This window comes from Echeneis naucrates, chromosome 8 (genome assembly GCF_900963305.1).
Source record: "Echeneis naucrates chromosome 8, fEcheNa1.1, whole genome shotgun sequence".
Taxonomy (NCBI): Eukaryota; Metazoa; Chordata; class Actinopteri; order Carangiformes; family Echeneidae; genus Echeneis; species Echeneis naucrates.
In genome coordinates, this window is record NC_042518.1 from 10,545,039 (window position 1) to 10,568,165 (window position 23,127).

Here is a 23,127-nt window from a genome sequence, read left to right on the forward strand (position 1 = left end):
AAAGCAAAGTTATTGACATTGTTCTCTGACTGAAAGATGAGCTGAAATGGAAGACAAAGGTACAAAGGTTAAAAGCCCTTTGAGGGAAGGTATGGTGATGGCGTTTCTAGTGCCAACCTCTGTGGCTTCAGTTATTGCACATATAGCTGGTAGAGCCTGCACCAAATGTATTATTATTAGGTCAGATGATGAAATTCACGTCAGTTCTCAATGGAAAAGAAGAAAGGCTCATTAGAGAGGATAGAAATCAGGGTAGAGTTGAGCTACATAATAAGGTGGTGTGGGGTAAAACAGACTGTATAATTCATGCCATAAAGATTTTGTGTTGATCTGGCAAGTGTCATTCTGAGATTGTAGTTATGTTACAGGAAATTGGCTTTCTAAGTTGGCTTTGGAAACTGTCAAACATCCAAAGTAACAAAACTAGCAGAGCCTGGTTTACATCTGCTGACTAATGATGATGACTGGGCTAGAATATTGTGCAGATTTTAATCAAATGGTCTCAAAAAGAAAGCGTGGTTTAGTCCTTTTTTTATAATCATGAGAATTCAAAACCTTTTACTTCAAGATGACACAATATTTATTCTGTCAACATAAGAGAAAAAAGGAATGAGGACGTTTTGGCAGGTCATTAGTAGTCAGATGGTCAACAGGAATAAGTGTTTCAGGCATAGCTACAGGTTAATGTGAGGTTAGTTCTTTTGGAGTGGGTTAGAATAACATCCTCACAAATACAGAAAACTGCGTATTCGTCTGCATCCCCTGTGCTCTGCCACTTTTCCATAATTTTTCACTAAGCTCATTTGGTAGTCTATCTGCACAAACTGGAGGGAAACTGCAGAAATCGCTGTGCTCTAGAGGTGCTTTTCTTGTTCTATTTGCTGTGAAATATCAATTTCACCTCTTGAGCACTAATCACAATCATACATGGGGCATTTTGGGTTTGTTTTTTTTTTTTTCCTTCTTATGCACTGTCAGCCTTCCTGCTTCAGTATCTAGCTCTCTGTGGCAACAAGTTTATCTGCAGACACAAAGGATGTCCATGTCCAAGTTTAAACCTTTGCTGCCACCCTGTGAATATGAGGAAAACTGCATTCTGTATGAGGAAAGCTGCATCCTGGACATATGTACCAGGACATATTATAAAATACAACTGTCCTCCCCTAGATGCAAAAGGCAGGCAAGCATCTCAATAATGACAAAATTTCAATATAAATATTTACATTTGCGGTGTATTCATTAATTACACACATTGTTTCGCTGTAGACTTTCAATATCAGACACTAGCTATTTACATGAATAACAAATTAAATGTCAAATCAAATTAGACCTTCACTTGGCACCAGTCTATTTCTGGCATGCCTCAGGACATTGGCATTAAAAACCAAAAAGTAGTGAGTTTGCGCATATACACTTTGCAAAGAACCTCTTCCTCATCCCTTGCAGAAACCTCAGAAGGACAATGACAAGTCTGACTCAAAGCGGTGCTGCCACATGCCTTCTTACATCTCTTTGACACATTCCAATAAAGTGACAGGTACCTGTCTCCAGGTTCAGTCTTGCACAGCGGTAATGACAGGCCCTGCATATAGCTCTCGGGCTGATTTTGGTGCAGCTCCAATAGGTACCACAGAGGGGCAGTGTTGCTGCAAAAATAGAAGAGCCAACAGAAGGAGGTGGGGGTGGCTGACGTGAGAGCCAGCAGGTGAGCTGAGGAAGGCTGACATTTTTTGGATGGGGCTCAAAAAGCTGTCTCTTCTCATATCACTTCACAGTACGCCTCACACAGAGGAGCCCATATCACTCACCCAATGTGACTGGGCGGGGAGGGGAGCCCATCCATGGCTGACAAAATGAATAAGTCAGCAGAGCAGGAAGCAAGCAAGAAAAGGGAGATGACCTGGCCGTTTTGTCTGAGCAGGCCATTCTGTCATTATTATGCATGGCTGTTTAGGGCAGAAAATGACACCACCAGCAGCTTGGTATCTTACTGAAAATTTGCTGCAGGAAGACTTCGGGCTTCAAGGAGAAATCTTAGGCGCCCTCCTATTCCCATAACCTTTCAAGGCCCCTCCATCTGCTCCATTGCTGTAGAGATCAGTGAAGATTTCAGACAGCTATGATTACTACAACAATAAAACATAGCCAATATCCAAAGGGTCAAAACATCTGCATTCTGAAATGAAATAAGATCAAATCAGGATTAAGGCATGGTCCCTGAAGTGAAATGGCAACGAAGTAGGCAGGTTGATTGGTATGATGTGAGATCAGGGTTTCATGCTGTGATTGTGCTGAAGGCATATGGATTATAGCTACACCACTTTAAAAAATAATATGTAATGCCCTTATTTACGGGGAGTGTAACATCCAAACCGAGAAGGGGTAAAAACAAATATTTATTTATCCTGTTTCTTCACAAATCTGATAAATCCATCATCTAGTTTTATGGATACATTTTGCATGGTGGGTGACAAGAAGCTATAACTGCATAGTGATATGGTTTTTGCCTCAAGTAGGGTGGAGTTGGTAAAGTACTGTATAAGTGCATGCAACAGGCTGATTTAGGATATGTCATGAGGCAGAGTGACAGATGAGCTGACACAGACGCAGTCGGGCTCTCTCCCACATTAATATGCTCCTGAACCACCTGCCCATGACTCTCGTCATGGGTCAACCTTTAATCTATTTACCAGCCTCCCTGTATTCTCAGTCCAACCATTCCAGCACAGACAATGTGATGAGACTGCAGGACAGTCAACTGTGGACACACAACACACACACACACATCACATAATACAAACATTCCCATTGAACATATCAGCAGCCACAAAAATTCGCATCTCTGTTATCTCCACGCCTCAGGTATTTGTTTGCACACACCGGTATTGGAGCCACAGAAAATGGCCAAATGTCATAGAAAGAAAGAGGAAAACAGAAAAATGGATACATGCATGTGAAGCAGGGCTGGCAGGAAAAGAGCAGAGGCTGATTGGGAGGGGATGAGACACAGAGGCAGCCAATGCGCAGCTCCGCATCTTGGAGGAAGAGAGGGGAGAGAGAGTGAGTGAGAGGGGGCGAGAGAAAGAGAGAAAGGGAGAGATAAGGGGAGAGTGAGGAAGTGCGAGAGATGTAAAGAGAGTGAGAGAGAGAGAGAGAGAGAGAGAGAGAGCGGGGGGTGAAACTGAAGCAGTCACTCAGAGGGAAGATTCCAGCGTGATGCTGTTGGATGTGAGCTGCTCTCTACCTAGTCTCTGGCTGTCCCTTTGACTGAACCAGTGGTGTGTGAGTGTGGTAACTGTGCTTGACCAGCTCTGGGGGCTCTGCTGCTGCTTGGACTGAGGCACAGACTGATTGGCTTGCTCCCTGCCTAGGCTGCCTGGAGCAGAGTGGGTTGACGGGAGCCGCCGTCCAGGACAGGGCAGGGCTGGCTGTAGGGCTGTTTGCACCGGGGCCCCACAGGAAGCAAACATGAGTGTTCCTATGCTAAAGATTGGGGCGGTGCTCAGCACCATGGCCATGGTGACCAACTGGATGTCTCAGACTCTACCCTCTCTGGTGGGACTCAACGGGACCACCATCTCCAGAGGAGGCACCTCGGAGAGGATTGTCAGCGTGCGTATGACTTCCTCTGCTTTCCCCCTCCCCGAGTGCCGATGCACTCTATTTGTTTGTGCTCTTTTTGACTGCATGAAAGAAAGGAGAAAAAAAAAAAACTAAACAAAGAGTAACAGATGGGAAAGAGTGACACAGCAGAAGACAGAGGGAGAAAGTGAAGTAGAAAGAAACTGACGTGTGACTTAGTATGTGTACATTTATGTTTAACAAGAGGAACAGCAGAGAGGTTTAAAGATAGGAGTGGGACTTTGAGACTCTGTCATGGGATGTGTTGTATTAATAAGACAAAGATGATGAAGGTGGATTTACATGTAAGAGCAATGATTCAACCGAGCATGAATGATGCACATGTTGGTGTAAGAGTCACATTAGGCATAATGATGCTGAATGGCGGGCTTTTGACTGATGGTGGTGGGATGGATAAGGATGCAGTGTGGATGGCCACGGTAAATCATATGTTTTCGCCAGGATGATGGGAGGTAGAGAGCCGTTCTGACTGATGTTCAGGCTGATCCCATCTGTCAGTCAGCTCCAGGCTTGGAAGGATGTTGCTCAGATTCAGAGGTTATGTGGAAGACGGTAAGGTTGAGACAATGGTAGAGTTTTGAGCATGTCATATTTCTCTCTTGCTCCGTTTCTCTCCTTCTCTAAAACATAAAACACATTGGACCCACACCGACAGACTGGTGCAGGTTTTAAGTGCTAAGTACACGCCCACAAATATAAAACTTCTGTGTCTAGTTATGGGAGGATAAACAGACAGTAAAACATATCAGACCGAGGAATAAATCCAACATTTTCAAGCTCATCAGCGGTTAATGATTGTCCTTGCCTCTATCCTGAGTGAGTTTTTATGGCACCTTCCCCATTAAGCAAATGCCCCGATCTGTTGAAATAATTGAATGGAATTCAATCTCCCAAGAGACCAGAGGCCATCTGGATGTGCGTTTGTGTGCATGTGTGTACGCGTCTACTTCAGTGTGTTTAAATATGTACTGCGTGTATGTTTAGGTACTACTGTCTCGGGGGGTGAAGGTCCATCTGTTTGAAGAGGATTTTTATAATTTATAGTACCTTGTTAAAACATCAATCCACTACTTTGTCATTTTTATGTTGCACGGAGGAAATTTTCTTTGAAAAATTCTTTGCAGAGGGAGGCATTCTCACACGGTGTTACCTTTGTGAAAATGTCAGACTCCTGGCTAAAAGCATTTTGCCTCCATTGTTGTTGGTATTTTATTTTTTTTAATCTTTCTCACAACTTGTACATGTGCCAGTAGGGAACCCTGAATACAAGTTACAATGTGAAATCATCATCTAATCTGTGTGACAATATCTGGGTCTAAGGCATATTTAAACTATTTACACCACTAACCTTTATAATCCTATTTGAACAACAGTCTTTCCCTGGGAGGTATAGCCTTTAAAAGGAGGTGCTTTTTTTCTATACCTGCTTATTGTGTTCAGGGTCAAGTGGAAAAAAAAACATGTTGCTGGGTTTCTTTTCAGCACAGTCACTCTAATTAAGAGTTAAGATTATTATGACCGGAAAACTTTTAGCATTTGCACTTCAAGTTACTGGATACCGTACAATCATGGAGATTTTTTTTTTTTTTTGCGGGAACCTTCATCTACAACAAATGAAGGAAAAAGGTGCAGCTAAAACTCCTTTCATCAAAGTTTCATCAAAACTGATGAGACAGTTTGATGCTGCCAGGAATTATAACAGTATAACAGTCTGTTGTGATGGGATACGTCTTCGCTTTGAGACAGGAATAATTTTCCCCTCATAAACAACGACAGCGAATAAAACTTTAATGTAAAACCTCGCCTCAAAGTCCCATCACTATTAATGAGACATTTCCCTGTGATGATCTCAGAAGCAGTCATGACTCACACAATGTTTAGAGCTCTAATCAAAGACAATCTAGTTATGGCCTTGTGACACTCTGGTGCTACTGTGCCAGTGGCTATAGCATGGCTGCTCCCACCCATGTAACGCTGCGTCCCATATTCCCATATTCCAGCTCAGAGCAGTCTGCTTCAATTGCTTTCTGTGCCTGTCTTTCCGTACCAGCTGATCCAAGAGCACAGTTGAGTGAGTTTTTATGGGCCTTGCTCGATGGCACTGAGCACAAGCACTGCCTGGATGCTTGTTCACATCTGGATAGTGCAAAAGCATGTTTCTTAATGAGCAGGCCCTGCAACTCTAACACTTACATGGAACTGGTGTGGCCATACAATATGGTCATGCCAAGATGAGCAGCAAACCTGCCAAGCTGTAGACACACAAAGACACATTTTTATAATTATATAAGAAGCTCATTATTTGACGTGGAAACACTGACCAACTGGGAAAGTTTTACCCATAAATAACTCAAGTTACTGGGAAGGGATGTATAGTTTCAAAAGTGCTGAAGTATCTTCTGAAACTTTAAATTGTAATTGGAGCAAGCTTTGTGAGCTATATATCAGGGCTAAAAAAAAATGTTTTATTTGTACCTAGTCAATAACCATTCCAGCTCTGGAATAATTGTCAACAATTTGAGTTAAACACATTTCACAGCTTTTCACAGTGATGCTTAGTGTAAACGGTGCATTAGAAGATGAATAATTCTCTCTTGGTTGCAGAAAGAGGCCGATTTTAAAGCAGAATAGGCAAACCTGTATTGTTTTCAAGATTCTGCTTTTGAATATCTGTCAAGCATTTCAGTATAATTAGGAGCAGTATAGTCAGCCTTGAAAACAAGTCATTGAGCTCTTTCATGAGCAATGAAACTAAAAGAGGGAAAACATTTTCCCAGGGGTAAGATATTCAATAAAAAAACTAGAGTGGTCCAAGAATTGTGCCCTGTTGATCCCTCCAAGTTTAAAATTGATAGATTCTTATTTACAGCAATAATAAGACAAAAAGCACTTAATCGAGGAAACTGCCCACTGGCAGTCTCAGCCCGGCTTACACATTCAGTGGACACAGTGCTGAAGATGGGGATTATCATAAATCAATAAAACAGTGTACTCATGACGTTGAATGGGAAGACAGAACAGAAATGTGTATGTTTGTCAGCGTGTGTGTATGTGGTCACTCTCCCTTTGATATCTAAAATAAGAAATCTGTGCAGCAGAAGAGTGAAGAAAACATTCCCACCATCAAAAAGAAAGCATGGAACAACAAATGGGAGGATAAAAAGAGCCCGGGCTCCGAATATGATTGGGGTCACCCAGTCTCTGTCAAAATAGGGACTGTAAACTTTATAAAATCCACTGTGCAATTCAATAAACCAGATTGTAAAGATCGATTCTTGGCTATGGATTAAAAATTAAACACTGCTGCAGATTTTTATTTGAGACACTTTGCTTTTATGTTTATTGCGCTGCCTTCAATGAAAATTTATCTGAGATCAGATCCTGACAGGTGTCATCTACCGCGCAGTTAATGTGAAAGCAGCGTGCAGAGAAGAAGTTCGACAGAAGGTCTTGTAATATCACTGAACTGTTTGGATACATCCACTAATCGTGTGACCGCCCGTGTACCAAGTGGACTCAATCCTAGACTCTATGGTTGTACAAATAATCAGGCCTTTGACATGGTTGATTTGCCAGTTTGATGATCTCACAGTTCACACACTAATGCAATCCATATTTTCCCTCCAATGACTGTGTTCTAACAGTTTGTGCAGTGTTTTCTCACACTCAACACCCTGCCACTCTCGCCTCCCTCCTCTGTTTAGCACCAACCGCAATAGAGCTATTTTGTACACGTCTAACAGCAGAGTGGAAACCAAATGCTTTTCACCAGGAGCACCTGGCATGGTGCTAGCAGCCCGCTCCTATATATATATATATATATATATATATATATATATATATATATATATATAAAAAGCTTTAGCTGCTTGCTTGCTGCTTGCTTGTAAATTTCGAGCACACCCAAGAGTTCTCCTGCCAAACGCCCCCACTTGAAACATCTGCCTGCCCCTGCCATCATTCAAATTTGATCTTGATAGGAATGAGTGCAAAGCCACAGATGGAAAGTGAGCAGGACACCACGCAGGAGGAATGGCAGTCATGGGGGTGATGGAGTGGGAGCAAGTGAGAGGCAGCATGGAGGAAAAAGAAGGCAGCAGGGAGAGAAGCATGATGAGTTTGTGAGTCATATTATTGACTGGCAACCATTCTGCGCTGATTGTGGTAATCGTTTTTCCTTGGGAGTGGGAGAGACCAGGTATTTCACTTGGAGCCTTCATTGAGTTTTATTTTAAAGGCCGGCAGCTGGCCTGTGCATTGAGGGTTACTGATTGCTCATTTTGGGGGTTGGGGTGTGCTTTTGCATGTTTATCTGTGTGTGGCCAACTACAACAATAGCGAGCAAATTTGGACAAAAAGAAATTAAATCTGACTCTTCGGCCATAGCATAGATAGGAGTGGGCCGTGTGTGGCAGGATCAGATGTGTCTACTTTGTCAAGGACACACATTCAGAGAAGTTAACAGCAGGCATGAAACAAAAGAAAGTAATGTTGTAGCACCTGGATAAACAACGTTGGCACTGCCGGACGGGAACAGAAGAAAGAGACAGATTAAACTGGGAGTACCTCTCAGATTGTTATTGTGACTGCCTTACCTCGAGTCCTTCTCAAAATTCAGCTTCAGTTTCCTGTGTGCACTTATCTTAGTCCTGCTCTTACCATGTCTATCCTATTTAGTAAGGCAGTTTCTCAGATGTGACGATACACAGAGCAGCAGCCAGATCACTCCCTCACCTCAGGACAGACTACATCTCCCTGTTTGCCTCTTCTGACTACTGCTTATGTAAGTTATAATATACTTCCTGTCATACTCATAAAGTAGGGAGCAGTAGATTTATGATCTCATTTAGCTCCATCTTTACAGCAGCCTGCTCTAGGGTCGGACTAATGAAACGCCAGAGGAAGTCCATACCACAACTCTTGACAGTGATTCCACCAGCTCAAATTTCTAATTGGATAATCCCTCTGAACTTGGTTAAAGATTAACAGCACAAAGTTTCTTTGCTAATTGGTTAAAAAAAAAAACAAAAAAACATTTTGTTAATGGCCCAAGCTGGCTAGTTTTCACTAGACTCCCTCTTACCATGCGAGCGGTAAGAGTGAGTGATGCTGATGGGCTGTATGTGGGATGTGTCTTGTCTGCAGGAGACCTCGGGAGAATCGTTGGGATAGCATTTCATTTCAACTTTTCAGCTTGGTAATGGCAGCAGCCTCTCATCATGCCTCCTATTCCCCTATCTCAGCAGGGATTCAACTGACGTTGTCATTTAGCATTTTAACTGGGCAGAATTCGGACTAAGACAGAGGATATTTGAGCCTTTCTCTCCTCCCTGACAGCATTTTTTCAAACCACAACTCTTCATTTTCATCTCATCTCAGTCTTGCATGCATAACTGCCCCTTTAATTACTTTTCTATTGGAAAGACCAGGGGTTGTGGTTAAAAGAGATGCCAGCAGATGATGGTGAAGCTGTCAGATGTGATGTCATGAAAACCTAGAGGTAGTTCAAAAAGGGGCAGGCCAGAAACCTTAAAGAGTCATTTTCACTTTCCTGAGCAAACCTAATTGATTTTTCATCTCTGCGGTTTCCTGTTGTTTTCATTGCTGCTGTCTTCTTCCTTAATGGGCTTTCATGTGGCAGCCATGACTGCGACAGCTACAAATCTGGCACTTACACATTCTCTTTCATCCCACACATCTAATGGATGAATTTCTGAGATTGTGACGTGAACACCTCCTCTCTCCTGGAAACACTGTCATATGACTGGCAGGAAAGGATAATCCCAGAGACCTGAAATGCTCCCAGCTAGCCATCACTGATGATGATGATAACGACGACGATGATAGCACAGGTTGTGTTATCATCGCTACTCAAATGTAACACCCCGTGGCCCAACCTGTCTACGATATTCAAACATTATACATTCTCCATTTCACTCTGCATAATTCAGGATAACAATAGACATTGAGGGAGCTGTTTTTCCCACACTAATGAGCTCTCCGATCAGCTGCATGCTTAGAACGCGATGTTAAATGAACCAATGTCAACGACCTATTCTTCACAGCTGAGAGAGGACATTGTCGTATTTATATAAAAATAAAAATCAGCTAAAACATACTCAAGTCTACCATTTCGCTCCCTTAATCAGTTGTTTATGAGTGCTGATATATAGATCTCCAAACAATCACAGGACAAAGCACATTTGCATTTAAAAATGACCTCTCCCCTCCTGCTCTCTTAACTGCCAATGTGATGAGAATGGGGAAGTTAGTGCGGGATGGATAGGTGGGTGGTAATTAAATTGGAACTGATTCAAATAAGCTCTTAATTTCAGGCCACCATTTATGAAACATTAATGAAGAGAAGAGAAGATGTGTTGCTGTGAAAATTCTTTGGCTTGGGAAAAAGCCCAGTATGAGTTTAAACATACATGGGGGGGGGGGGGGTGATAAAGGAGCTGGTGTGCCTCCAAAATTACTTTGTTGAATTTTGAACATATTGCTTATTACTGCCCACTATGTAATACGTCATAATTTTTTTATTTTTTTTTTTTAAGTTAGAGACCAACTGTGGCTCCCTTTCGAGCTGATAGCAATATGAAAAATTGATGCACACTTAGTTTGCAAGAATCTTTCTTAAGAATAAGTGAATATCTGGTGCGTAGGCCGACAGCCCCCACAAGTATGGATATAAGGTAATTTTACTGAAGGCGGGAGGCTTCCATATACCCTCGTAGTGAATAACTTAAGTGGATTCTGCCGTTCAAGACAAGCCAACCTCCACCTGTTAACACCGCAGGATATCGGCTGTAATGAGAAGTTGGTGAGCCCTACTGTGGCCTCACTATTTGCTATCTGTAACTCTTTCTGAGCACTAACAGCCATATGCTCCAAGGATCTGCAGTAATCACGGATTACAACTTCAAGGATTACCAAACAAGCCCACTTGAGGATGGATTAAGTTTTAAATTGCTGCCTGAATTTATGCACTGTTAAAATCACATAAATGGTGCATTTACAAACATCCATGTGACGTAAATCACGAGATATGCACAGGATCACTTACGGAAGAGCAAAAATACATAATCATAAATCTCTGACAGTGACTGAGATCTGGGCAGGGAGGCAGACAGAGGGAAATAATCTCCCCTCTAGGCAATGGTAGAATCAAACAAAAAGTGAGAGGCAGCTGAAATAAACTGAAGGAGGCTCCACTTCGGGGGCTTTCTCTTTTGTTTTGTCTGAACTCTTGCTCTGACCTCTGTAGGCATCTGCCATCTCTCCACCTAACAGCCCTCTGATGCTAGATTGCCCCAAAGATGGCAGGCTGATGGTAAGAAAGGTGCTGACTGTCTGAGAGGAGAAAAAAAAACAAAAACTGCAGAAATCACTGCAGCATGACGACTCAAATATCCATCAATATAAAGAATAATGGGAGGATTATTTAGCTCTGCCAATGAAGTCCACAGAGTCATCCATAAGCAAAGCAGACAGTCATACATACATACAATTGCCACTAACATATATCTATAATAGTGCATGAATAAAAATTAAGAATATCATTTAGTTAGTTTAATTAATTAATAAATGTAGAAGTATAACATTTTTGATTTACACAAGCCATACTCATGGTTGACTTTACAGCACATTTTGGTTGCTCACAAAGCAATAGTCATATTGCCACAATTCCAGTGGACTAAGTTAGAGATGAAAATTCTGAGAGCATGAAAAGGGGGTTACATTCTGTGTGTGTGTGTGTGTGTGTGTGTGTGTGTGTGTATGTGGGGGAGTGGAGAGAAAGACAGAGTGGGTAGAGTGCCAAGGGACTGGCAGGAGTGACAAGATGTGACAGTGAGCACACTGGCTTGCAGGGTGGTTGCTACTTTACACTCCAATCACACCGTCTCTCCATCCCCCAAGACATTTTAATCTGATCCCCTCAACTCCAGGAGAGGAGAGCAGGGCTGCAACAGTGCTCAGAGGAAAGCAGGAGAGAGGCACAGAGCTGAGCCACGAGATTTTATTTTACAGCCTTTTCCCTCCACTTATGAGGGTGGGTCTTTAATTCCATCACTAAAATGGCTGCTCTGTCTCTCATTACATTTCGCCCTGATCTGCTGAGCTTGTGTAGATGCAGTGTGAATGAACGGGTCCGTCCTGGCCAGGCATCTGCATAAACTGTGTGTACATGTGTGTGTGCACACTGCACTACTTTTGATTGGATTAGCGAGAGAGACATCCATCCTTTCAGCCTCACCCCTCCTCCATTGGTTGTGGGCTGCATTATCGATCCAGAACAGCTCCATTTCCTCTCTACGTCCAAACTTATTAGATGCTCTGCTTTCACATGACCTGGCCAGATCCCCCTCCTTCATCCCTGTTCCTTTGAACTCCCCATTTTCCTCCCAATTGTCTTCGTCTTTGTTCAACGTCAAGCGCTTACTCCGTCTCTGTTCTGGCTGTTGCGTTTTTCATCCCTTTGTGTATTTTCCACTAATGTTCTTGTCTTATCTTAATCTGCACCAATTTCTGCTTATTCTCTCTCTCTCTCCTCCATCTTCCGTCCGACTCTTCTGTCCCTCAAGTCTGTGGTCTTTACTGCCGTGAGCACTACCTCAGTCAATATCTCACTTTCCCTCTGTCTGTTGCTCCCAAGTTAATACTAAAATTAGATTCCAAGTGATTTTTATTAGTTGGAAGGATCAATTGCCATTAATTGCCTTTGGGGGAAAGTAACTTGGATGGGGTTGTGAGAGGGAAAGGGAATGCCATGGTGAAATTATGACTCTGGTGTTAACTTATGCTGACAGAATGGGCACAACTAATCATGATATGGAATGCATTAAAAAGTCTCTTTTCCTCCAAACACTTTCTTCTCCACTTTCAAGTGTTAGATAAATGTATTAGTTCAGAAATGTTTCATAAGGGTGGAACACTTTTCAAATTACTGTTGATACATGGTGGCAGAATAAAATATCTTGGCTGCCCTCATGCATTTTGCCTGCTTAGGACTGCCGTAGACAAACAACAGCAGACAGAAGCCACCACTTTCTTCTCTTGGTCTAAGATGTCCATGTGTGTGTGTGTGTTTCTGCAGGCTCTGTACCCGAGCCCAGAAGAGGGCTGGCAGATCTACAGCTCGGCGCAGGACGCAGATGGCAAGTGTATCTGCACTGTTGTCGCACCAGCCCAGAACATGTGTAACCGCGACCCACGCAGCAGGCAGCTTCGCCAGCTCATGGAGAAGGTGACAGCTGTCAATAAAACACTCACTTTGAGACACGACTGTTATTCCCACGCAGAGACACAAAGAAAAAAAAAAAAAAAAAAAAATGCGGCACTGCACTGAGCTCATGTCTGGCGCCTTCTCTCACACACAGGCTGCTGAAGAGAACAGTTTTTTACTTCTTTTGCCTAACAGCTCATCATCTATGTAGATAAACATGATGGTGGTTGGAAGACTGTTGCCATTGTTGGTTGAACTATACTTTTCTGAGCAACAGAGTGGCTTACAGTGAATGAAGCATGAATTGTCTTAATGTCTTGAATTTACCCATGAAATTGAATTCATTGAGCCTTAGACATATAATGTTTCTTTTATAAATATAAATCCATCAGAGTCAATTAAGAAAATGAACTGTTTCACAAATCAGCGAAGATATCAAAAGCTTTGTTTGCATTGTTACACACTCAATGCTGCATCCACATTCGCTCTGAATATTAACACAGATCTTCCGCTTTCCTTCTGTCCTTCTTATCTTGAAAAGTATTGAACATCCTTTCAGTGTGAATACTGACGTCATGTAGAAAGAGGAAGTAAATTTTGCAACATAGAAAAGAAAATGCATCCATTCATCTCCAAATGCATTCATATGTGGATTTGCAAGCACTACATCAGCACATTCTCATCCCTACCCACCTGTCTTCCCTTAACTAAACAACAAACACCAGAGGAACAATGTTAGCTGAGCTGACAACATGCTGTTCTGAAGCTCAATCGAAGAAGGCAAAATTGCCACTACCACCCCACCCCCCCCGCTTTCTTTCAAACTCAGCAAATGGACAAAGAGGTGGTTGACCTTTCTGTTTCACGAACACACGTGTAGCCACAAAAGTGACAGTCATTCACACTTTAAAGCAAGCACGTTTCAACACAGAATATTCTGGAGAGTCAGTGAGATTAAGTGAGATTGCATTCAACTGCACGTGCATAGGTGTATATTCACTGCATCTGTTTCTATAGGATCCAAAACTTACAGCATTTTATGCTTAATGACAATTTTAGAGTGCAGTAGCTTACATTGGTCTTCTGTTGCTGCTCTTCATACAGCTCATGTATGTGTTTGCAAAATATGTTCCCTATCTCAGTTAGATGAATCAACACTGATACAGCATTTTCTCGGATTTTCACTTCATTAACAGAAATACGCAAATGATAAAATTTTAAAGGAAACCTTAATACAAAGACGATTGCAGTGCGGACACGTTGCTGATCATTGGTATATTTCTCATAGGGATCCAGCGCCAGGGAGATTTTTGGTGATATCAAGATGAGCAGTGTTTTCATGCAGAAAGACAACTTTTATTTAGACAAAGACATAAAATGTGGCAAATATCCGGTTAGACCAGGTTCCTTTAAGAAAATAAATAAAACACTTCACAATGATAATGTTGATCTTTAAACATAAGTATAATGCAAAGGAATATTGCCACAAATACCACCCTTGTGAAGTGTATTTTATTTGTTTGTGTTTGTCAGAGAGGTTTAATTTTTGAGAGCAGAAATTGTGTTGCTTTGATTAATGTTCTGCAACAACAAACAAAAAGGCTTCAGAAATCCAAACCTCTCTGAAAACAGTCTCTGCAGATCATTGCAGGTAATAATCTATGCAGATGTAGCACTGTTGAATTGTACTGCGCTATATAGCATTGGCATTTGTGTTAATGTGTTTACCTTCATGCACAGTGCTTGTAAGGTGCTGGTTATCACAGCCAAAGGCTCCCCTGTCTAATACAGTCTGCAGCCCGGCCTAATGAGGACACCTGGGGTTGGCCCTGTTGGAGTTGCACACAAGTAAAAGCCACAAGTCAAAAGACAATGGGAGTCTGAGTGTATGCGCACATGGCGCTAAATAAGACATCCTCATTTTAACCCAGAGCAGGTGTGGGAATTATTTGAGAAGACCAGATCCACAAAGGCTCTGTCTGACACAGAAAGCCAAGGATTCGCTAACAATGTGAAATCCGCTCTCTGTTCAGAGAATGTAAAGCAGTGTGCTAAAGATTCTCCTCAGCTTTCTGCAAAGCCGGACAAAATGCCATCCGAAGCAGAGCTGACCCTGAAGGACGGTGGTGTGAGAGTGCCGGTGCAGACTTTTGAACATCTCAACCCCTTTGCCCTCTCTGTCTGACAGACTTTGCTGAGATGAGATAAAATGAGATAGGAGGGCACAGTCAGGCGTGCTTACACTCAAACACACTTCAGGATTTGGTACAGGGTGAGTCATTACACTGGACAGGAGGTAGACTCACTCACGACTGATTGGGTCCTGGGTAGTGTGAGGGTGAGAGGGCATCCCATGTGATCACAAGAAAGTGTGAAATGGCTTGATGTGGACATGAGTGGGAATCTGTTACGATGGCTCCGAGGATGGATCAGATACCACCACAACCTCAAAGCATGGTGGCCCTGCATATGTTTAGAGTGTGTGTTCAGACAGACAGCAAGGCAGCATAGTAGTTAGCACTGTTGCCCCACAACAAGAAGGTTGCGGGTTCGATTCATGGGCCTGGGGCCTTTCTTGGTGGCGTTTGCTTGTTCTCCTCGTGCCTATGTGGGTTTCCTCCCACCGTCCAAAGACATCATGTTTGGGTTATTTGGTGACACTAAATTGTCTGTAAAGAGTCCGAGTCCGAGTGTGAGTGGATGTTTGTCGCTGTCTGTCTCTGTGTGTTGGCCCTGTGATGGACTGGTGACCTATCCAGGGTGTACCCCGCCCTCTCCCAAATTGAGCTGGGATTGGCTCCAGCACCCCCCCATGACCTGGAAACGGATAAGTGGTAGAAAATGAATGAATGAGCAAATGTTCTTTCAGCTGCTCTCAGTACATCTGTCTGATAAGTTTTTAATTGGTGCAGAAAATAGAAATTTTCTGATCCCTGGCTATGTCTCACAGCATGTGGGCGATCGGGTGCAGAAAACAGTAGCCTGGATGCAGGCTAATTGAGTGGGCTGTCAAAGAGTAGGCATTTGGTCCAAAACTGGCCTCATGCTAAACTGTGACCTTTGAGAGTTGGGATGTCTGTTTTCTTTTAGTTTATTTTTGTGATTTACGTAAATATCTTCTGTGTACATGGAGTTCGACTTGTGTGTGTCTGTCGGCGTGGGGTGTCGGACATACCTGCATGTGAGCGTCCTATATGCCGCAGAGCCCAATAAACATTTGTCAATGTTAGAATGATTTCTGGCTGTTTCAGCTCACCGCAAGAGGCAGGAGATGAGGGGGTGTATGAAACAGTAGGCTGGTTATGCAGCAACAGAGTGGGCCATCAAAGAGTGAGCAAGCTGAGTACTTAGTAAAAATTAAATATAGTACAAAACTGAGAACTGAGATTCAATAAACGCCTACTTGACAGCATGTTTGCTCCTCCACAAGATTTACTGTTTGTATTACATCATATCTATCTATTAACTTGTGTGTATTGTCATAATGATACTGCAGGCCTTTATTGCATAATGTATGAATGTTGTGCTTGTTTATACATTCTCCTGATGCATTCTGGTAGCTGTGCTTTTCTCAACCTCCTCACCTTTCATTCTTGCCCTTAGTTTCTTCGCTCCTTTTGCCTTTTACACACTGCTTGTTGCCTGCTTATTCTGTTTCTGTACATTATGTAAATATGTGCATTTAAGCCAATGTTTTAGCCCACTCCAAACATTTTAAAGTGGGTCTGTTCTAATCTTATTCTATTCTGACTTTTTTAAGCGTTGTACATACTATAGTTGGGTTATTATTGCTACGCTCATCCACCTTTTTTCGTCTACTTTTTTTTTTTTTTACTGGGTTTGCAGCTCAAGCTTTCACTTCAATGCAAATTAAGGGTAACATAAGGCTAAAACTAGCATCAGGGGAAGATGGTCTAACAAAGCTGAAATGGATAGTTAAATATGAATGTATATGTAAATTGGAGTACATGAATGAGAAACGCCTTCAGGGAAATCAATTTTTCCCTGTCCATTTATCCTCGGGTAGTGGAAAGCCATCACAGCATGCGGTAGGTGATAGTCATGGGAACATTTGTACAAATGTACGGCCTGAAAAAAGTGCTCACACCTGTGGGCATTACAGAATTTTCTATTTTGCTTGTACAACCTCATTGCATTTGCACTCTAGACAGCTATTTTTATAATCAATAAATTTTCTAATTATTTTCAAAAATTCATAATTAGTTCTGAAGACCGTTGGCAAATAGCATGTTTGACCTTGTTTGTTTCCACAGTGATGTCTTGTTTTGTCCAAATTTTCTGAGAATTTCAGATCAGCAAATTGACAAATAAAGTTCATCTCCCTTTTTTTCCCTCCCTGCTTCCCTTCTAATGGTGAGGTTAGGCTTCACTGAGAATGCTTGTGAAGGAGAATGAGACTAAAAATGATTAACATGACAAATTCTCTTGTGTCTAACGTGTGCGCCTTGTGGGTCTGGTGGTGTGTGTGTGTTTTTTGACAGGTTCAGAACATTAGCCAGTCAATGGAAGTGCTGGACCTGCGAACATACAGAGATCTACAGTATGTAAGGAACACAGAGAGTCTAATGAAAGTGGTGGACGGAAAGCTGAAGGTGGCCTCTGAGAATCCCCGCAGTCTCAATCCGAAGGGCTTTCAGGTAATTGACTGTCTGTCACCTCCTGTTCAGTGGTGGGCATGTGCGTATTAACAAGTGAATGCAGATACTGGTGCACGTGCAACTGCTCTGCACGTGCATGGCAACTTTGCCAAATGCACTGCAATCTCACAGACGGTAAAATTTAGTACGACTCTCGACAGACTGCAGATATAAGCAGAGGCACACAAATGCAATTTCGCAACTATCTCTGAGTCATTGAGTCATGCGTAGAGGAAATTTGAGCAAATTCACATGCATCTGAATTATTAAACCCCTGGACCTAGAAGTCCTTACAACCTTACCTCTCTCTCTTTACTCTATATACTTAACATTCTGGTGTCTGCTTACAGATAGCAGGTGCATTTATTCACAGTTATCTCCACCATATCTCTCTACAAGCTAAGACTCAGCAGCCATTATCAGTGGGCCCTTTTTTGTCTTCCTGTCAGTCCGCTGTCGTGCTCAGGCTTTCTCCATATTTCTCAAACTCTTACAGATATTAGATAGACCATAAAACAGTTTGATTAAAAGATGCTCTGACAAATGAAAAGTGTGCTCTACACCTCAGAACCCGTTCCAGCACGAAGAACAGCATTGATGGTTGTGTTATGCATTTAGTGTATTTTACATACACGATATGAGGAAATTAGCCAATTCATCAGTGAGGCCTGAGATGGCTAAAACATGCAGAAAGGTAAACATTATATTCAGGGACTTATCTGAATGCAAATCCACAATCCAATAAAGAAAAAGTCTTTAAAAAAAAGAAAAAAAACAGGATTTGACCAGAGCAGGTTGGCTGATGAATGTATGCAGCTCAAAGTTGCCTATGGCAGAGTGTGGGAGATTAACGAGAGTGAATTTTCACGGCTTGAAAAGGGGAAAATGAGATTTATGATGTGGCGCCACAGGGCTGAGAGCTGCTCCATCACCAGATTTACGATAAACCTTAACAAGGAGGAAACAGCCCCTCCTGTGGCGGCCACACTTTACTGATACCCTTATTCCTCTCCCGAGTCCTGTACCTTCCACGCAGGCAGCCTGGCTCTCCTGCTACTTCCTGTACTCCTACCTAAGGACACATTGTTCTTTGCACTCCTAAACATATGATGAGTCACAGACTAAGTTTATTCCCAGTGGCACAATTTTCCTTACTGTAGGTGAAAATTGTATCACCCAAGCCAGCGCTGGTTAAGTGGCTATTTCAGTCAATTCAAAGGATTGTAAATGGGAAAAAAAAATAAAAATCTGTATTTACAGATTATAAAAAGAATCTTACACAAGTTAAGGTGGGTGGAAGCTTGATCACTATAAAGAAAAAGAAAACAGCAGGCAAAGGAGAACATATTGCAAAGTACTGGTAGAAGACAAGTCTAAGATAATTGCTATGGAGAGAGAAATCTACATTCAGTATTTTGCTCACAGTGAATTAGCAAGGTGCTGCTCTTCGCTGCTGCTGCTAAAGGGTGGAGCAGATGAACCCACACCTAGCTACTATCCAGTTTGTTGATTAAGACATGGGCTCTGAACGCAGAGCAACAACTGAAGATTGAAAGACAAGTTCCCTCTACACACAATCCTCCCCCCTCCTGCACAGAGGAGCAGCGTTAGGGTTTCATCCTCTCTGCCCTCATTGCTTTTCATGTCCACCTTCACTGTGATGACTATTTTAGGAGTTGAAAGATAAGGTGACACAGCTGCTCCCCCTGCTGCCAGTGCTGGAACAGTACAAGGCCGATGCAAAGATGATCCTGCGCCTCAGGGAAGAGGTGAGGAATCTGTCCTTAGTGCTGATGGCCATCCAAGAAGAGATGGGGGCCTATGATTATGAAGAGCTTCGCCAGAGAGTCCTGCTGCTGGAGACGAGGCTGCACTCCTGCATGCAGAAACTAGGTATGAACTACAAGAGGATGGGTGTTGATGTGTGAGCAGTGAGTGCTTAATCTGATAGAACCAAACTACAATCCAATAATTCAAGATCGTCGGTGGTCAAAACTATGTTGCACAATGTCACAATATCCCACATATATGAACTAATTATTTAACAGAATAGGACTGCAGCTAAAGTTTAGCCTCAAGCTCATTAGTGTTTTGTTATTGTCTTCCATTGATTTAAACATTTGGACAAAGACTGACCTCACACAGGTAAAGAGGTAAAACTTTGAAATCATAACTACTCACTTGAATATATTTTATTAATATGTTATGAAACAGCCCGACAAATACTGGGAAATGGAAAACACAACCGAAAAAAGAAATCGCAGCCAGTGAATACATCAGTTAATTCTTATCCACATGTAGTTGTTGAAGAGCCAAAGGAAAAATAGAAACGAAGAAGCTAGAACAAGGTGCTCAACTACCCCTCTGTCCAAATGAAGAAATACATACACACATTTCCTAATCATTATTATATTTGTTATACAACATTGTTGGTTCTTTAAACTGTTGAAAGCTAACAGGGAGGAGCTTTAGTAAGAGATTCAAAAAGAATACGATTTGGGCCATTTATAGCCCTAGCATGTTAACGGGACACACTGAAATTAATTCATTTACATCCTTTTGGATGCAATAATTACTGATGTGCAAAGTGCCTGAATCTTGAATATCTTGATCATTCATTGATCAATCCATCCGTCAATCAGTTAATCAATTAGTCCATCCATCTTTGATAGATACATGAGTATGTCGCCAGTGGCCAGTGTTGCTCTATCGGAGACACAGCAGCACTTTTTGAATGCTGAAAAATTGCGATTCCCAGGCAACATTGGAACATTACGGTAATTCCACTTGTACTGTTGCCTGAAATTGCCGAATCCATTCCTTCATTGCTAACCATTAATACATTCTTTCAACATACGGTAAACTGCTGGATATTGAAGTGTTCTTGAAAAACGGGGAAACTTACTTACTGACATGACACTTTCTGGCCCATTTATGGTTAAAATAAGCAAAAGGTCCAGGTGGACAATAGGAATCTTCAGTGTATAAGGGTTAATACATGTGTCAGTGTCATCTGCAAAAAAATTAAAGACTCATGTGACAATGGTGCCCCTAGGTGTACATGTTTATCTGCTGTTAGATAGATAGATGCATCTGCATCTGTATCCCATCTTACACAGTTCTCCTCTTTGATCTCAAGGCTGTGGGAAGCTCACAGGGGTTAGTAACCCCATCACAGTACGTGCATCAGGGTCAAGGTTTGGCTCCTGGATGACAGACACCATGATCCCCAGCTCTGACAACAGGGTAAGTCTCTCTGCTTGTATTCTCATCGCAAATCCCAATTTTTCAATAAAGATGGTCAACTTCACATTTAGTTAGTAGTTACAAACACACAGGATGAAAAGTGATTACGAAACAGTCTGACCTCTCTCAGCTGTTCTATGGAAAAAAAAAAAAAAACCCTCACAGCAAGTGTGTCATGATACTTCAATAAATGATTGACTGTTTTGCCTGTGGGACTACTTGTGGGCCCCAGAGGAGGAAAGACAGAGAGAGAAAATGAGGATGCAAAGCTGAGTCACTGATGGATAGCATACCCTTCCCTCCTCCCTGTCAAGGCAGCTCCAGTTGATTAATCACTACGTCATCAGTGGAGAAATGAATGACTTGTTTGGATCTAAAGATTTCTAAATCACCTTGGTAATTACCAGACAGGTGTTAAGATGCTCTGGACCCAGATGATATAGGAATGGCTGCAACTGATTAGAGACCATGTGGTTTTCTATAGACAGGCACAAGGTATTGAATACAGCGAGAAAGACATGGGGAAGGAAGAAAAGAAGCACGCTATCCACCTATTAGGGAGAATGGACACTGATGAAGTTAAACAGGAGAGATGAGGCTGGTCTTTTTCACCCTGAATCATGTCAAGCTAAAAAGAAATTACTGATGGAAAATGTGCATTGTTGTGATCTTTGTCTTCAGTTTCTTGACCTGCTGATATCACATTCTTGAGGTCGATCACTGATTAAGTCAATAGCCATGATGCATCAACAATATCACATCAGTCAACCCACACCAATCTTGATAATCATATTTGGGAAAACATTGTTGCGCCAAACAAGCCAGGTATTTATAAAAGATTAAAAAAAAAATTAAAAGAAAGAAAGAAAAGGGAGAATGTGTGCTTAAGCTTTGGTCTGGCTCAGGTCTGCTTCCTCAGCTCTAGGGACTCATTTAGCAGGCAGAAGAGAAACAATGCTTAATGCTCTATAATCTGCCCTTCTCCATAATTCAGCTGTTGTACCTCACCATCCCCCACTTGCCTTTCTTTCCCCAGAGTGGAACGTTTGTTAAACAAAAGTGCCTACTCTACACCTGAGAGGGAGCCAAGAGCAGGAAAAGAGAGACGAGAAGCGCTGTGGATAGATCATCAAAGTAACGACAGCTACAGCGTAGCAACGTCTCAAAGCATTTTGATAAGTTAGGGATAAAATCAACAACTAAGCTAACTGCTGTTTAAGCGAATCAATTAAAATCTCAACTGCACTTTGTCAGAGGCATTTAGGGAGATGCGAGATGGGAAATGGAGCCAGAGAGGGCCCATGTCAGAGAAAAGATCCGCTGAGAGTGCTTGAGGAAAAAGACAGAGCTGCTAAATGGATTGATTTTCTGTAAACGTGGACTGGAAAGGGCCAGGGAGCACAAGCACCATCTGACTGGGAAACACAGGCAACATTCTCACCCACACACACACAGGACAGATCCGCACGCACTCATACAAGTAGAGATTTAACACATACAACTACCTACTGACTTTGCTCAGGGCATTGCTGTGGGCTACAATGAAATATTTCTCTGTTCTTTTAGAAAGATGCGTTGTGTGTAGCAAAACAATGTTCTCCCGCAACCTTTAGATCATTTCATTAAGTCCTGTAGTTTATCCTTTCTTCCCAATAGGATTCATTTGTCTTCTCTTCGCAGGTGTGGTCTATGGATGGTTACTTCAAGGGCCGTCGCGTCCTGGAATACCGTACAATGAATGACTTCACGAAGGGCCAGAACTTTGTGCAGCATTTGCTGCCTCACCCGTGGGCAGGCACCGGCCATGTCGTTTATAACGGCTCCCTGTACTACAACAAGTACCAGAGCAACATCATCATCAAGTATCACTTCCGCTCTCGAAGTGTACTGGTGCAGCGCAGCCTGAGTGGGGCCGGCTACAACAACACCTTCCCGTACTCCTGGGGCGGCTCCTCCGACATCGACCTCATGGCAGATGAGAACGGCCTGTGGGCCGTTTATACCACCATTCCAAATGCAGGGAACATTGTCATCAGCCGCATGGAGCCCCAGAGTCTGGAAGTGCTGCAGACTTGGGACACAGGTTTTCCCAAGCGCAGTGCTGGAGAGTCATTCATGATCTGCGGTACGCTTTATGTCACCAACTCCCACCTGGCTGGGGCTAAGATCTACTTCGCTTACTACACCAACACATCGAGCTATGAGTATACAGACATCCCTTTCCACAATCAATATTCCCACATCTCCATGATGGACTACAACCCCAGAGAGAGGGTCCTGTACACCTGGAACAATGGACACCAGGTGCTCTATAATGTCACACTGTTCCAGGTTATTAAGACTTCTGGGGACTGA

General features: G+C 42.5%; 1 protein-coding gene across 3 annotated transcripts; it reads left to right on the plus strand.

Moving 5' to 3' along the window:
- The first annotated feature begins 3,468 nt into the window (after positions 1 to 3,468).
- olfm2a (olfactomedin 2a) lies at positions 3,469 to 23,127 on the plus strand. 3 transcript variants are annotated; one of them, XM_029507556.1, is made up of 7 exons: positions 3,469 to 3,612; positions 4,308 to 4,321; positions 12,754 to 12,889; positions 17,371 to 17,526; positions 19,200 to 19,419; positions 20,666 to 20,772; positions 22,453 to 23,127. In XM_029507556.1, exons 1-7 carry the CDS (start codon positions 3,469 to 3,471, stop codon positions 23,125 to 23,127), a joined length of 1,452 nt encoding a protein of 483 aa, XP_029363416.1. The 3 variants fall into 3 exon arrangements, with proteins under 3 accessions (XP_029363416.1, XP_029363414.1, XP_029363415.1); XM_029507554.1 differs by lacking the exon at positions 4,308 to 4,321 and having other exon boundaries at positions 12,740 to 12,889; XM_029507555.1 differs by lacking the exon at positions 4,308 to 4,321 and having other exon boundaries at positions 3,469 to 3,606; positions 12,740 to 12,889.